The 16,451-nt window shown below is 42.9% G+C and overlaps 1 protein-coding gene across 15 annotated transcripts in view; it reads right to left on the bottom strand.

Annotated features, from left to right (window-relative positions):
- The window catches only part of ABLIM1 (actin binding LIM protein 1), a 315,440-nt gene that overhangs the window by 124,332 nt on the left and 174,657 nt on the right, over positions 1-16,451 (bottom strand). For all 15 annotated transcript variants that reach the window (XM_075072521.1, XM_075072518.1, XM_075072526.1 and 12 more), the window contains exons 3-4: positions 14,598-14,781; positions 10,122-10,231 (exon numbers count right to left, since the gene is read on the bottom strand). In XM_075072521.1, coding sequence (XP_074928622.1) covers positions 10,122-10,231; positions 14,598-14,781 — 294 coding nt within the window. The remainder of the gene's footprint in view (positions 1-10,121; positions 10,232-14,597; positions 14,782-16,451) is intronic.

Below are 16,451 nucleotides of genomic sequence, written 5' to 3'. Positions count from 1 at the left end.
CCATAGGGGGGAGAACTTAAAATTTGATGGAAGCCACAGACTGTTTCCAAACTAAGCATGTACATGTGGAGAGAAAGAACCCGCGCCTTGCAGCCTGTCTTTACTGAAGTGCTGGACAAGTGGAGAGGAAGAAAATACCAAATAACCACTGAGCAATCAATCTTTGCTCTACCCTACATTATCTACCTTGGAATACTAGCATCCTGGCTGATGTGAAGTGGGGTCACTGCCTTTCCTCTAGGGCAGCAGTCAATAGTTGTCAACCTTTTCTGTACCGTGCCTGATTCTAAATCACTCCCAGGTCCCCTTCCCATCTGCCCAGGATTGGGTCAGGATGCTCCGGTCACTCAGTAATACGGGAAGGGCAAAATGGTCGCAAACCCTCACTGTTGAGTTATTCCTCAATATCAGCTCCAAGCACCACACATCGGAAAGAAGCATTACAAAGGAAGAGCTACATCCTACGATCCCCGTTGATATGCCAAGACAAAAATAAAAAGTAGCAAGGTTTAGCAAACTGCTTTCATAACTTGGGGTTAGCTCACCGGAAGTAGCAGGGACAACTGCACAGTCTGCACACTAGAGACCAACTAGGGGTCAAAGGCAGAGCTCTGTCTACAAAATGCCATCCTAGGGACGGCCTGTTCAAGACAAGGATGAAAATACAGAACAGTGGGAAACACTAAGAGATTGAACAGGTGGATGTGTTCCTTGAGCCCAGCATGATTCTGTTGGAAGTAGACCTGGTTGGAAAACAGAAATTCCATCCCACAGGAAATTCTGAAATTTCAAAATCGGTTTCTATCTTAAATCAAGATTAAGAGTCAAAAATCTCAAAATGTTTTGTGGAATAGAAATTCTGTAACATTTTGATTCAGACACATTTAAACAACTTTATTGAAAAGTTTAGTTTCATAATGTCAAAATATTATATGATAAATATACTAAATATATATAAATGTAAAATATTATAGATCTTTAATATTATATTAACATCCAGTCCAAACACATTAACATGACATCAAACTATGAAGCTCTAAGTAAAATGAGAGAGAACAAAATACTATTTCAATTTTCAATCATTTGGAAAAAATTTCTGTTGAAAATGCCATCAGAATCACCACATTGCCAAGAAACGTTTAGATTTCAGCAAAGCAGCATTTACTAATGGAAAACTGTTCCACTGAAAAGTTTCTGACTAGTTCTAGCTGTAAGGACTCTTACACTCAATTAGAATGATACTCTGCTTCCTGGTTCATAGGAGTTAGAATTCTAACAGTATTGCACACTTCCATTGCATCTCTCATTGCACAATCTCCACGCATTTTATAAGCAGTGATTAAATTAACCTTCACAACAGCTCTGAGAGTTAGGACTCATGCTACCCATTTAGCAGCTGGATAAACTAAGGCTAATCAATTGATATGTCCATAATTACAGCACAGGAGTGCTGGGAACCAAACCCTGAAATCCCGATTCCTAGTCCTCAGCTCTACCATTACCAGGAGGGAAGAACCAGGAAGCAGGCTACCAAAAAATAAAATTAAAGAATTCACATGGTGCAAATGCTTCTAAGACTAGGAAGTGTACTGCAAAACCCCCTAGATTAAGGTACAATTAGAATCATAGGCATGATGCACTAAAAGCATTTATAGAGATTAACCTGATGATCACCAGAGTGATCTAATAAAACTTCAGCCAGAATTAATAGTCCAGAGTATGCTGGCTCTTGCCAGAAAGGAAGTTGTGTATGAACTCTGTGTCAGCTCATTAATGCACATGAATTTATTTAATGTGAAAAGGGAGGTGAAATTTCAGATTCACTACATTCCTAACATGCAAAGCCACTGAAGGCTACAGGGTTACAAGGACATTACAAGGACAAATCAGTGACCTGGTGCCATAGTAAATTCAAGAGGAATATATAGAATTGACTGGTGCCCTTTGTTAAAAATCCAACAGATCCCAAGCCCTAGCTTCTCTCTGTACACACACAATGTTACTTGTGGGTTTGGAAGAGACATAAGTAAGATTTCTGAGAACCAAAAGGGTCATTCTCTGCCCTCAGATACACCCACTAAAGTCAGTGGAAATTGTGAGTACCTATCCTGAGGCAGAATTGGGCCCATTGTCTTATTCTGAGGCATGGCTGTCTGTGTGCCAAGGGTTTGCACAATACTCAAACACTGCAGCTTTTAACACGCATTAGGAAATCAAATGATATTTCCTTAGAGTGAACTTAAAAAATCAGCTACATGAGTTGGATATTGTTTAATATCCTTTTTGCAAGCAAAAGTTACTGCAGACCCTTTGCTTGCAAATATCATGGCCAATTCTTCCTTTTCAAGTTCTAGATTTGTCCTTACAACAAATTTCAAATTGTGAGGAAGTTTCAGGGCTACTTGTGAAAGAAGCAGGAGCTAAATTTTGAAAATTTAGCAGAACGTGGCTAAATGCTGAAAAATTCTAGTTGCAGATGTTTCACTCTGGCTACAATTAAAGGGAAATGTTACATCCATTTTGTTCAGACTAGCAACCTGTAAGGGAAGAAACAGCAGTTATGCCTGTGAATAAACCAACCCATGTATTTTGCTGAGTACGAGACAGCTATCTCAATATATAATAAAAGGGAAATTACTTGTGAGGTGACACTGACTGCATCAATTAGGTTAAATCCTGGGTTTAATGTGTTAAAAATTATAATCAGATAGTCAGTCAGTGTTTAATGGTGACCTACAAAGGAAATTTTAACAACTGACCAGTTCTTTCTTTTTTATTCTTTGTTATGTAGAAAGATGACCTGAAAGGGTTTGTGGTTTTTGAGGGGAGGCAGGGTACAAGAGGGGTGATGGTTGATTTTTCCCAGCTTCCATTTAACCTCAGGCATATCAGGTATGTACAATTATTTGATCCCAGTTTTACTGGAAGACTTGTTGGAGGTCTCTGTTCATATATATATATTGGGAGCTCTATCATATCTTAATGAAAGGAATAAGGATGCTGAAATAGTAAAGGATAGCCTTTCTCCCCGGTGCTTATTAGATATTGGGGGGTTTATTTGTATTCAATAGGGCCTTAAAGACCCAATCAAGGATCAGAGCACCATCAACCTATACACTATACAGACAGGTAACAAAAAATTAAATCCCTGCTCCGGAGAGCTAACATTCTAGGCATGGGACAGGGACACGCACAAATGTTTGTATCAAACGAACAAAAAGAGTAACTGTAATTACCATAGTTGTGCACGCAAGTTGGTTATGTGAGTTGCTAACTGGCACCAATTTTTGGAAATCATGGGCCATGTCTTGTCTGCATGGGAACATACTTACACACACTAGCATGTGTCGAATAATAATAGTAAAATAGCTGTACTGCACCATACACAATATGCAGTAGCCCAAATCAGTTTGACCCAGAAATTCTGGGTGTTCCTTTGAGTGGTATCACTGAGCACTTCAGCATAAAATGGGCACATCATTATATATTTTCCAAAGGCAGAGAATGCCGCTTTACTGAATTTATGCTCCATTTTCAGGCAAAAATCCCCACATTTTTCCAGATGCAAACTATGGCCTGGTGAGAGCCTGGGGAAAGCAATCCTTCTGACTTGTGATTTGGAAAGGGAGTTAGGCTAGCTCTGGGTGTACAGTCCTGTGAAATCTGGTTTTCACTTGATGTGGAATAGCTCAACAAATTGGGACAGTTATCCAGGTCTCCCAAGCCCTAATCTCTAGACAATCCTTTCTCTCCACAGAGTTGCATAACCCTGCATCCATCTCAAAAAACACTGAGGCAACAAGCCAGGATTGTCCAAACAATACAAAACGAAAACCAACCAAAAACCCCAACACCACACTTCGGCTCATTGTTTCCTGGTCCGAAGTACAGCAGGTCTTCAGAGAAGCAGTGCAAGCAACAATTCTACAACAGCTCTGTTCATTAGGACTTTGGCGTAAATGGGATCAAAAATATTGTGGGAAAGAGGCTATCATGTAGCAGATCTGAATAAAACTTGAAAAGCACAATGCGCACTACCAAATATACCAATTACACTGCTGCCAAAAAAGATGTCAAACATCCCCCACAGCCACGTTGGGGAGACAAGATGAACCAAGATAAATGTATGTATATAGGATTCTAGATAATATACCACCAAAAAACTTATGAAGCACAAGAGTCTCCACCAATGCACTTTTAAAATTACAGTTGATGTCCCTACACCCTCTCCCCACCCAGCGTTGGCATCTTTAAAATGCCATCACTTCTCACCACATTTGAGCTACGAGGCATCCGGCTATATATCCCCTCACCTTTGCAGATCACTTCACATTTATCAAGTTGTCAAACGAAACAAAGTTAAGGTACCAAACACAATCCATTACATTTTCAGAGCTATTTGCAGGCATTTACCTCAGATTCTCTGTTAACATCAATAAGAATAAGAACAATTCACCACCTAGGGGTTGGGATATTTAGGGGGCTGGTGTGCTTACATTATGAATGATGACTACTAGGACTTTGCTGCTGTACTTCGAAAGAGGAGGAGGTCCAAGGAAACCAGAAGAAAGAGGTACAGAAAAAAGCGCTGCTTGTTAAAGATAATGTGTTTGGAGTTGAGGAAATGCATCAAGCATGTAAAAGAGGTAAGGTTGTAGTAGGGCCCCAGGTAATTCCAGAGAAAATCAAGAGATGAATTATTCAGTAGCTTTTCCTTCTGATTTCCACTGACATTGCATTAGAGAAGGTTGCAGTAATATTAGGGTTATGTTATTAAAGAGAATTAACTCTTGTATATAAAGACATTTGCTTTCCCTTGAAACTTTCCAAGAAAAGCTGTCAACTTGCCTTTCATTTGTCTGAACTTTGACGAGCAAACTGCATGTTAATATCAATGTAAATAAAATAAAATAAAAAAACTTTAGTTGGAACTGTGATAGGGCTCCCACCCCACTCTGGCCTGTAAGGGGTTAATAGAGCCATAAGAAGGCTGTGCAGGACGCAGCCAATAGAAGAGAGGCTGCGAGGAGCAGCCAATCCAGTCCCAGTAGGCCCATATAAGAAGAGCCGCGGGGCAGAGCAGGGTCAGTTCCTCCCTGGAGCTCAAGGAGGGAGGCCTGGGTGCCTTGCAGGTAGATGGAAGCTAGCACCCAGGGCAGAGCAGTGCTGGGCAGAAACAAGGGAGCTCCTGGCTTGCTGCTAGGATTGGCATGTTTAGGCTCTGAGGTAAGGGCGAAGAAGGTGTTGGGGTCATGGGGAAGTGGCCCAGGGAAATGTACTGAGTTAGAGGTGATACAGCAAGTGGTCGTCATCTACAGTGTCCCTGGGCCAGGACCCGGAGTAGTGAGCAGGCCCAGGTCCCCCACTACTCACCACTGGGGAAGTAGCTGGACCGTTGACTGCAGGGTCCCAAAAGGGGGGAGCACAGAACATGATACTGGTGGGGGGCTGTGTCTTGAAGATGATGCCGCAGTTCTTGGAGCAATGTGGGTCCAGGAGCAGATGTGATTGCAGCCGAGGCACCATCAGGAGAGTGTGTACTGACCGGCAGTGCTAATCCCCAAGACAGCCAACAGGAGGCACCAGTGTGCTGAGTGGATTGACATCAGGCAGTCAATCCTGACTTTCAGCCTTCCACATTCCTCCACCCCCTCCCCTTTATTTTCTTTGAAATAAGCTTCCTCATTAATCTACTTAAAAGTAACTAGGGGAAATTGACCACAGTACATGACATAAAAAACAGACACATTCAAAGAACCAGATTCTCTTCTGAATGGAATTGCATTACAAACATGACTGAAAAGAAGGGAAAAGACATCAGGAAAGATTGATGACTGTGACTGACTCAGCCCGCAGGAGTGAGTGGAGGAGATCTGGAATATTTTACACTAGTTACAATTCACCCATTGGTGCTGGCAAGATCTCTCAGCTTTTAAGTCTACTGTGCCACAGAGCTGAAGTGACAGTCACCTGGCATAGCCTGGAAGAAATACATTAAGAGGACTCTTCATCAGACTATCTGAGCCTTATGAACACATCCTGCACCCACCTTTATTTTTCTCTTTTTGGTGGAACTTTGCACTAAAATGACCAGAAACTCCAGAAATTATAACTGTATCTAGCTACAGGTCCATTCGCAAAGTCACAATACACAGGCAGGTTTCCAAGCAGTACATTAAAGCTCTTAGGTGCCGTAAAACCACAGTAAAAAAGCCTCTAGCACAGTGGGAGCCCACCTCTCATCAGGACCTCTAGGCGCACGCAGAATACAAAATTCCTATTATCTGTGGTCTCTTAGAATGCAGGAACTCAGAAATGTAGAATTGGAAGGGACCTCAATAAATCATCTAGTCCAGTCCCCGGCACAGCGGCAGGATGAAGCAGACTATACCTGACAGTGATGGTCTAACCTTAAAAATCTCCAATGACAGAATAGACTCCGTAGGTAATTTGTTCCAGTGGTTAACTACCCGTACAGTTAGGAAGTTTTTCCTAATGTCTAACCTAAATCTTCCTTGCTTCTTGTCCTATCCTAAGCGGTTAAGGAGAACAATTGATCACTCTCCTCTTTATAACAGCCTTTTATGTAATTAAACTATTATCATGTCCACTCTCAGTCTTCTCCCAGGCTAGTCAACCCCAATTTTTTCCAATCTTTCCTTGTAGGTCATGTTTTCTAGACCCTCACTAATTTTTGCTGTTCTCCTCTGGACTTTCTCCAATTTGCTCACATCTTTCCCGAAGTGCGGTGCCCAGCACAGGACAGTACTCCAGCTAAGGCCCTATCAGTTCTGAGTACACTGGAAGAGTTATTTCCAGTGTCTTGCTTACAGCACTCCTGCTAATACATCCCAGAATGATCACTTTTTTGCAACAGAATTACACTGATTCATATTCAGTCTGTGATCCATTATAACCCCCTCAGATCTTTTTTTGCAGTACTCCTTCCTAGGTAGTCCTTTCCCATTTTGTATTTGTGCAATGGATCATTCCTTTCAAATTGTAGCACTTTGCACTTGTCCTTACTGAATTTCACCCTTTTTAAGTTAGACCATTTCTCCAGTTTGTCAAGATCATTCTGTATTTTAATTCTGTCCTCCAAAGCACTTGCAACCCCTCCCAGCTTGGTATCATCTGCAAACTAAGTGTACCGTACTTGTTATGCCATTATCTAAATCATTTATGAAGATATTGAATAGAACTGACCCACAACAGATCCCTGTGGGATCCCACTCAATATGCCCTTCCAGCTTGATTGTGAACCACTGATAACTTCTCTCAGTACACTTTCCCAGCCAGCTGTACACTCACCTTATAGCAGGTTAGTCTAGGCTATATTTCTGTGCACTGTATATGAGAAGGTCATGAAAGGCAGTATCAAAAGCCTTATTAAAGTCAACATATACCACATGTACTGCCTCTCCCTAGCCAAAAGGCTTGCTGCCCTGCCAAAGAAGGATATTAGGATGGTTTGACATGATTTGTTCTTGAGAAATCTATGGTTACTGTTACCTCTCACCTTATTTTCTTCTTCTAGGTGCTTACCAATTGATTGTTCAATTATGTCCTCCACTACCATTCCAGTTAAGCTGACTGGGGTTGTCCTTATTCCCCTTTTTATAGATAGGTACTATACTTGCCCTTTTCCAGTCCTCTGGTATCTCTTACATGTTCCATGAGTCTCAAAGATAATTGCTAATGGCTCAGAGACGTCTTCAGCCAGTTCCTTAAGTATTCTAGGATGTATTTCATCAGGCCCTGCTGACTTGAAAACACTTAACTTGTCTAAGTAATTCTTAACTTGATACTTTCCTATTTGAGCCTGAGATCCTACTCCATTTACACTGGTGTTCAGGATATTAGTTGTCAAATCCTTGTTAACTTTTTGATGAAAACTGAAACAAAAAAAAGGCATTTAACAATTCAACTGTTGCTGCGTTTTCTGTTATTGCCTTCCCCTTCTCATTGACTAGTGGGCCTATCCTGTCCTTGGTCTTCTTGCTTCTCACATATTTGTAAAATGCTTTCCCTAGCTAGTTTAATCACATTTGTGCCCTGGCCCTTCTAATTTTGTCCCTATATGCTTGTGTTGGTTTTTCACATTCACTTATTTTGTAATTTGACCTAGCTTCCACTTTTTGTATGACTTTTTTTTCCAGTTTCAGGTCACTGAAGATCTCTTGGTTAAGCCAGGGTGGCCTCTTATCATACTTCTTATCTTTCCTACACATCAGCCTAGTTTGCTCTTTTACCCTCAAATGTCTCTTCAAAAAACTGTCACCTCTCCAGAACTCTCCTTTCCCTTAGACTTGCTTCCCACGGGCTCCTACCTATCAATTCTGAGTTTCCTAAAATCTGCCTCCTGGAAGCCCATTGCCTTTATCCTGCTGTTTTTCCTCCTACCATGCCTTAGAATCATTAACTCTATCATTTCATGAAGCATTAAAACTAGCAGAAAGTTGCTATAATAGATTATAAGAAACAATGTAAACATTTTTTCTGAAGTCACAGAATCAGACTTTCCAAGACCGCAGCCCCCCAGCAGCAGCAGCAGGAGTTTGGATGTGGGAGGGAGCTCAGGGCGTTCTTACCTTAGGGACTCCCCAGAAGCAGTGACGTGTCCCTCGGCTTCTAGGCGGAGGTCTGGCACTCAGGGCAGTGCACGGAGCCTCCCTGGCCGTGCCTCCACCTAGGAGCCGAGGGACAGGTCACCGCTTCCAGGGAGCCATGGGGAGCTAGGTAGGGACCCTGCCAGCCCCGCCAAACCCCCTCCCCCCAGTAGCAGCTTGTATGATCATAGAGGACTATCCTCCCTAACAGACAATAACTCAAGGATTTGATCCCCACGTGGATCTCTCAGATCTCAGGTCATTCCCATGTCTGCAGTACCTCTGGGATATTTACATTAGTTCACAAGGCTTCAGAAGTGTCTCTGGTACTAAAATACCAGATTGTCCCTTAGATCTCCGAACAGCCCTAAAGGTAACCGTATTCTCCTCAACCGATTTGGTCCCTGCACTTACAATTTATAAGATGACTCACTTCCAAGGCATTTCATGACACTGGGGAGAGAGTATATCTAGTACTTAGAGAGAGACAAGGAGTAGAGAGACCAGGTTTTCATTTTCCACTTCAGGAAGTGACTGATCTTAGTCAAGTCACATAACATCTGAGCCTCTGTTTACTCATCAACAGAATAGGGATATAAGCTAGATTTACCCTTACTTAGCACTTTTCATCCTAGGATCTCAAAGCATTTACCATTCTTCCCCCAAAATATAGAGCAGTTTTCCTTGCACAGGTCTAATACAGGTAGGGAAGTGGTAAAAGCATCATCACTTGGGATTTAAAACTAGACTGGATAAGTCACTAAAGAACGTGTTGCAGAGAACAACACTGCATTCTCAAGGGAGGAGTCGGAGCATTTACAAGGTTTTTCCATCTCTGACTTCAGTGATGCTCATGGATAAAAACCATTGTTACCCTTTAATATATTGTAGATGGGTGATCTTTTATTTGCTTTAAAAAGCATTTAAATATAGGAGCAAAGCACATAACATTCTCCAATTCCCTTATATCCCCTTCCCCTCCCCCAAGCCTTTATAAAAATATCTCCTGAAATTTTGTTCAGGCATGATTCAGACAATCATAGTGGCACTATTTTTAGAAGGTAATGTGATTACATTAAATGTTACAGATTAGAAGCAAGAATGTATTTCCCCTGACACCACCCTCTTCTGAAACAGAACACTTAACCCTGTGCAATTACACATGGGAAAAACTATGACCAACAAATTCTGAAATGTCCTCTTCATCATTAATAGCCCGTTTGGTGCCTATTAAAAGAATACTGACTGTTTCTTTCAGAATAGCTTTAGACGGAGGTCGTGGTGACTCAGTTTGGATTGTAACTTGTTAATGTGCGTTTGCCATCTACAGTAACACAGGTCTTTCCAGGGCCCTTGCTAAGAAGTAATGGGTTCCCAGAAATCAGAACTTAGCCACAATCCTCACAGCAAATAAGGATCAACCAAGTTGGTTTCAAAACAACTAAAACACATGGCAAACTTCTGAGGCTCCTGGACATACAAGAAGCTGAGGAAAGACTATGGCATACTTACTGCTTGAGCTGGAGATCTCTTTTGGGCTAGATGACACTGGCTGAGCACACATTTGACAGAGACAATCTCTTCCATTGAAGGTAACCCGGTCTCCTGGTGGAAACGGGCGTCTGGAGAGGGAAAGAGAAAAGTGAGTTTTACTCAAGGTTAATCCAGCAATTTAATTCTCTTTCCCACCTCCCGAGCCTGCCGCCTTCCTCTGGTGCAAATCAATATCTTACAGACACTACATCTGAAACGCAGCCATAGCAAAGTCAGGCAGCTGAGTGAAAGCCAAAGGTTTCTCAATTGTGAGGACAGCAGAGATTAGTCTGGCTGGTATTTTGGTTTCCTAAAGATATCAGATGCACAGTATCCAAAGAGAAGCAGACAGCTGAGTTCACTTAGACTCAACAGCTCCAGCAATGATAGGCTCAGCATGTCACTAATGGCACCCAAAAATAGGGAGGAGCAGGCAAAAGGGAAATGGTGGATGGACGGCTCTCAGGGCTGTGAAGGAATATAGAGTTGTTCAACTCAAGGTTCACCAAACTGGGCTAGGTTCAGTGCCTGAAAGTCAGAACTATGACTATAATGGTCCACATGAAATGAGTTGGTGGCTACATGCCAGTTCCTAGAACTTTAAACAGGTACCTGCATTACAAAACCACCCCCACTGTGTCAGTAGAGGACAAGGGCCACCCCCAAAAGCAAGGCTGAGGTTTACTGGTAGGGCAATAGGAGAGAAGCTTGCAGTGCTGCTGAACCTTGTGGTACCCTGTAGCAGGGTGATCACCCTGCTCCGGCCCTGGAAAGGTAAAAGCAGCCATGGAGAGGCTGCAGCAGGGTAAGAGGGCTGTGGCTGGGGAAGGCTGACTGGGGAAGCAGCCTCAGCTGCAGCCACGCCCCAATCAAGCCGCAGCTGGCCCTATAAAAGGGCTGCTAGCCAGAGCTCAAGAGTCTCTCTCTCTAGAGGTTGAGAGGGACGGGCCTGGCTGCTGGGAGCTGAGCAGGGTACCAGACTGCAGCAGGGCTGGGGAAAGGCCAGAGGAGCCGGGGAGCTCCGGCCTGGAAAACCCCCAGGCTGCAGGCCTTGCTAAAGGCTGGAGAAGGTACCGGGGTCGCAGAGGGGCAGCCCAAGGATAGGCACAGGCAGCAGGTCCAAACCCTCTTTGCCGATGAGTGGCAATTATACTGCAGTCCACCCCAGTGAGTGGGGGTTAGATGGTGACTGGCAGTAGCCAAGACTGAGGTGAGGTGGGGATAGGAGGTTGGGGGTCCCCTGGGTAGGGAGACCCAGATTGGGGGTTACTGCTGGGGGAAGGACCCTGATCTAGAAGGGGAACTGGGGTCTGGGAGGGACACGGGGGCCAATGGCAAGGCGAGACACTGGCCTGAAGAGGGCGCTCTGGGAGCTGGAACGAGCTAATTCCCTGGATGACCAGCAGCAGGCGCCGCAGCAGTGAGTCGTCACCCTGCCACATACCCATTCGGTGGATAAATAGAAGGCTTCTGCCTCTAAGGTTGTTAAATCCAGCACTTTACACCAGTTCACTAAAATTAGGCAAAAATTCTCAAACTTCAAATCTTCTGAAAGGTGCATGACTTTAATTTCCTGCTACACGCTGCCTGCATCTCAACCCACCCAGAAGTGTACATTAGCAGGAGAAGTGTCCTTAGCTACACGCTGCCTGCATCTCAACCCATCCAGAAGTGTACATTAGCAGGAGAAGTGTCCTTAATAAATTAGGATCAGTGTCTTTCTGCAAAGCAAACGAACAGTTAAACATCATGGATGACAAGTCTTTTATTCGTTCCCCACAAGTCAATGGGCTACATTTTATAGACAAGGTTCAGGCCATCATTTACCTTTACTGTATTTAGGAAATACTCCCGTAACCTACATGGGATATGAATTCTTCAGTGCAGTGCCAGTCCATTCACATTGTTAATTTTAAAACTAACGACCAGAACACTTCGATCAGGACTCGAAAACTTGACCAGACACCTACTCAACACTGGACTACATTTACTAGTCCAAGGGAGCTGTGCAAGACAAGAGTGATAATTCAGAAGTCCTGCCATCCTCCAATAGAGATGCAGAGTCCTCACTTGAACCCTGCTTAACGGCTCCTCTTTCATATCAACCTCCAGGTATCAGATAAATTTAGCATCCTTCTCATCCCCACCTCTAGCTGGTGGAAGGGAGGAGCCTCTCCCCATTCCAGAGCTTCCTGGCTGCTGGAGAACTTCACTGCTCTACTCCTCAGCAGGGCTACTGGCTGCTGCAAGCAGCAGCAATTGTAACTCAGCCTAGATACTTTCTTTTGGCTTCTCCTCCCCTGTGCCTGACTAAAAGAAATGAAACTGACTGTCATCTTGTTCATTTCAGCCTATTTCTGCTGATAAAACTATAAGCAACAGCAGCAGAAGCACCTCAACTGTCTGCAAACTCAAGAAGGTACCACACTGCATCAGTTTACTTCTGGCTCATTCTGGAAGATTATTTTCACAATCATAAAGCCTGGAAGATTTATTTCTTCTCGTTTTTGCTTTTTAATGAAAGCTTGGATTTCTCAGAAACAGATAGCTTCGGTCCATCTCGATGCTCACCAGGAAAAACCAAAATGATATGGATCAAAATATTTCTTCAGTTATGCTAATCTCTACTTGGGCTGAATAGACAAGTAGTATTTAATCTCTGCTGGAACTGCTCAAATGAAATAGCCTACAAGCATAAATATTATACACACACACACATACACACACATATACACACACACACACGTTGCCCCAGAACCTCCAACATTCAGGGATAATATCCTAATGAGAGTTAAAATCATACAAAAAAAAAAGTTACAGCTTCTTAAACTTTCCACACCCAAGATGACTATTGGCTAGTAGCAGCTGCCTTCTTTCTTCATTCTCAGCAGACATCCAATATGCAAAGAGGCCAAAATTCAGTTTCTCTTGGTCACTGGCAGAACAGAATGAAATAAAAATGGATCTGAAACCTAATGGAAGTAGCATCTTCTGAAATAGTAACATATAGTGTGAAAAATAGGGAATTACTATTATAATATTTGCATTGTGATATCATTGAGAGGCACCAAGCAAGGATCAAGCGCCCATGGGGCCAGGAGCTGGTAACATAACAGAAGGCAATTCTGACCCCAAAGAACTTACAATCCAAGTATAAGATGAGACAATGGATGGATACAACAGACAGGGTGAAGGTGGAGCACAGAGTGAGACTGGGACAGTTATTAATACACTAAGCATCATGCACACCAGGTGGCTAGCCATTGAAATGTGGGAATTTTTTCCAAGTCACACCAAAATCAAACTGTAATTATGGACCATAACTTAGGTCTTGAAGGTGTTAACACTCCATCATGGGAGCTAATCTCTGATTGAAGCCTCTAATCACTACCACTATGCCAATAGTTACAATGAAATTTTATTCTCCATACCATATACTACTGTTTCAAAAGATGCTACTCCTGTTACATTTGGGATCCATTCCTCCTTTTGTTGGGTCCTTCCAGTGACTACAATAAATTCAATAAAATCACTTTGACCTTTACATATTGGATGCCCGATAACATCAAGTACTCAAACCAAAAAGACTTCTTTACTTTTTTCTTTAAATCCCAAACAAAACACAGAAAAGAAAGTGATGAAATGCTGATGCTCTGTTGAAATTTCTAAGCCACATCATTCCATTCACAGAAAGAGTGTTTCTTTGACCGAAACCAATGACAATATTAGTTGATCAGCTGCCTGGCTGAAAAAGAGCATTAAACTATGTCAGAGTGTAAAGGTTGGGAGCAACTGCAGACCAGCTGAGGCAATATTTCCAGTCCCCAGCAAGAAGAGTAAGCCCAAATCCTGAGAACATTTAAGCACAAGTAATTTGACCACACAAGTATTCCCAGAGATTCATGTGAATAAAATTAGCTCGTGCTTTAGTGAGCCCCCCTCTACAGCTCCTCCTAGTGACCATAGGGGAGTGCAGCAGGTGTGAAGGGAAAGAAGGACAGGGAGCCTGGGGCTTCCTGAGTCACTAGAGCTCTCAGATAGGAAAGGGTGGACTAAGTTGGAACTAAGTAATTACCCAACCCTGAGACAAGATTCCTTATTTTCAAACGTGACCCTTAAAAGCTTCTGTTTCTGAGTTCAGCCAAATGTGAAACCCAGTATTGAAATGCCCTTTATAACCTATCCCACGCAAAGCCGGATGTTAAATTCCTTCTTGTGTGACAGCAACAGTGTGGAGAGGGTACAGGGCATTATACCCAGCAGCCCAGCTTTGCTGGTAGATGCTTTTCAGATAAATTAATGGGCATTTTGAACTCCCTAAAGTTCTGGTGACAACAAGTCATTCCCAATCAAGCACCTTCTAACAGAAAAAAATGTCTTTAGAACTGCGTGCTGTGGCGATGCAGTTCTCCCTGTGTTTCGTGTGATAGGGTTAACAGCACAGAAAGGACTCACTTGCAAACAGTGCAGGCAAAGCAGTTCGGATGGTAGGTTTTTCCCAGAGCTGTCACTACTTCTCCTTCCACGAATTCCCCACAGCCATTGCAGCAGGTTCCATACATGCGCTGGTAATCCACAGAGCAGAGATATTCCCCGTTCTTAATGAAAAAACCTCCTTGGGCCAGGTCACAGCCACACACTGGAAAAACAAAACAAGCACAAATCAATTACAAGCGAAATCAGGCTGGCAGGTTGGAAATATACAGCTGTACAAATAGCACCCTCCCCCATATGCTTTAGGTGTGGGTTATGTCACAAACGAGATGAGTTTGGTAGTTTCACTCCCCTCTATAATAGACCTGTGTCTTTAGCCCAGCACATGACGTGGTGAATGACTAACATTCTCTGGCTACAAGAGGTTGTTCACTGGCACAACAAACTATGCAACGCTGCACGGCAGCAGCTTGTTGGAAGGGGCCCTAACCACTGTCATGAGTCTGTTAGTAACATGCATGTTATAGTTCACCAGAGCTGCAAAGAAAAACAGTTAAGAAAAATAAAATTGGAGAGTCTAGATTATGTATTGTTACAGGATGTAGAAGATACTGGCTGCAAAGGAACTGGCTTCACGTTCAGATATTACTAAGGGCCACGCTTTTATTGTGAGTTTCTGCAAACACTCACCCATGCAATACACTTTGCGATCATCATACCTAATCTGATTTTAAGAAATTGCAGATTCCGTGCAGACTGCATTGTCCAAGGGCACGTGTCCTTGGGAGCCACTGCAATGCCAGCACAGAGGTCTACAGGATTTAGAGTTACAGCGATTTCCTTTTTTATTAAAGGAAATAAAATCCTGAAGGCAGATCTTTTGAGTGCAACTGCTCCTAGCTGAATTCCAGTGAATGCACACACAATATCACCTAGCAAATGCCTTATGGCCAGTTTTAACTGAGGCTACACCCCTTTTGCTTCCCAGTTTTGATGACTGATGATGTGCATGGTGCGGTAGCTTGGCACTGGGCCAGTGTTTCGGTTTTGTTGTAGATGCAGGTGCACACATTTGGAGGCAATCACTGAAGGAGAAGAGGTTGACCCTCCTCAGATACCGTTAGTGTAAATTTCTTCCTGATCATCAGCAATTTACATCTTTACTGGGAAGTGGTTGCTTTATGTTCTGTTCACTCTCACAACTGATTCACGAATGCAGGCCTCATGGGCAGGAGACTGCATGGCAATACAGGGCTGGAAAAGTTGCTCCAAGCTGGGAGGGGTTGCAAGTACTTTGGAGAATAGGATTAAAATTCAAAATGATCTGGAGAAATGGTCTGAAGTAAATAGGATGAAATTCAATATGGACAAATGCAAAGTACTCCACTTAGGAAGGAACAATCAGTTGCACACATACAAAATCGGAAATGACTGCCTGGGAAGGAGTATTGCAGAAAGGGATCTGGAGGTCAGAGCGGTTCACAAGCTAAATGAGTCAACAGTGTAACACTGTTGCAAAAAAAGTGAACATCATTCTGTGATATATTATTAGCAGGTGTCTTGCTTACACTCAAGTAGTAATTCTTCTGCTCTACTCCGCTCTGATTAGGCCTCAGCTGGAGTATTGTGTCGAGGTCTAAGTGCCACATTTCAGAAAAGAAATGGACAAACTGGAGAGAATCCAGAGAAGCTCAACAAAAATGATTAAAGGTCTAGAAAACAAGACCTGTGAGGGAAAATTGAAAAAAAATGAGTTTCTTTAGTCTGAAAAAGAAGACTGAGGGGGACATAACAGTTTTCAAGTATGTAAAATATTGTTACAAGGGAGAGGGAGAAAAATTGTTTTTCCTTAATCTTTTGAGGATAGGACAAGAA

Source organism: Chelonoidis abingdonii, chromosome 15, assembly GCF_003597395.2.
Source record: "Chelonoidis abingdonii isolate Lonesome George chromosome 15, CheloAbing_2.0, whole genome shotgun sequence".
Classification (NCBI taxonomy): Eukaryota; Metazoa; Chordata; order Testudines; family Testudinidae; genus Chelonoidis; species Chelonoidis abingdonii.
The sequence above is the reverse complement of the archived record's forward strand: the minus strand, read 5'-3'. Positions and strand labels throughout refer to the sequence as shown.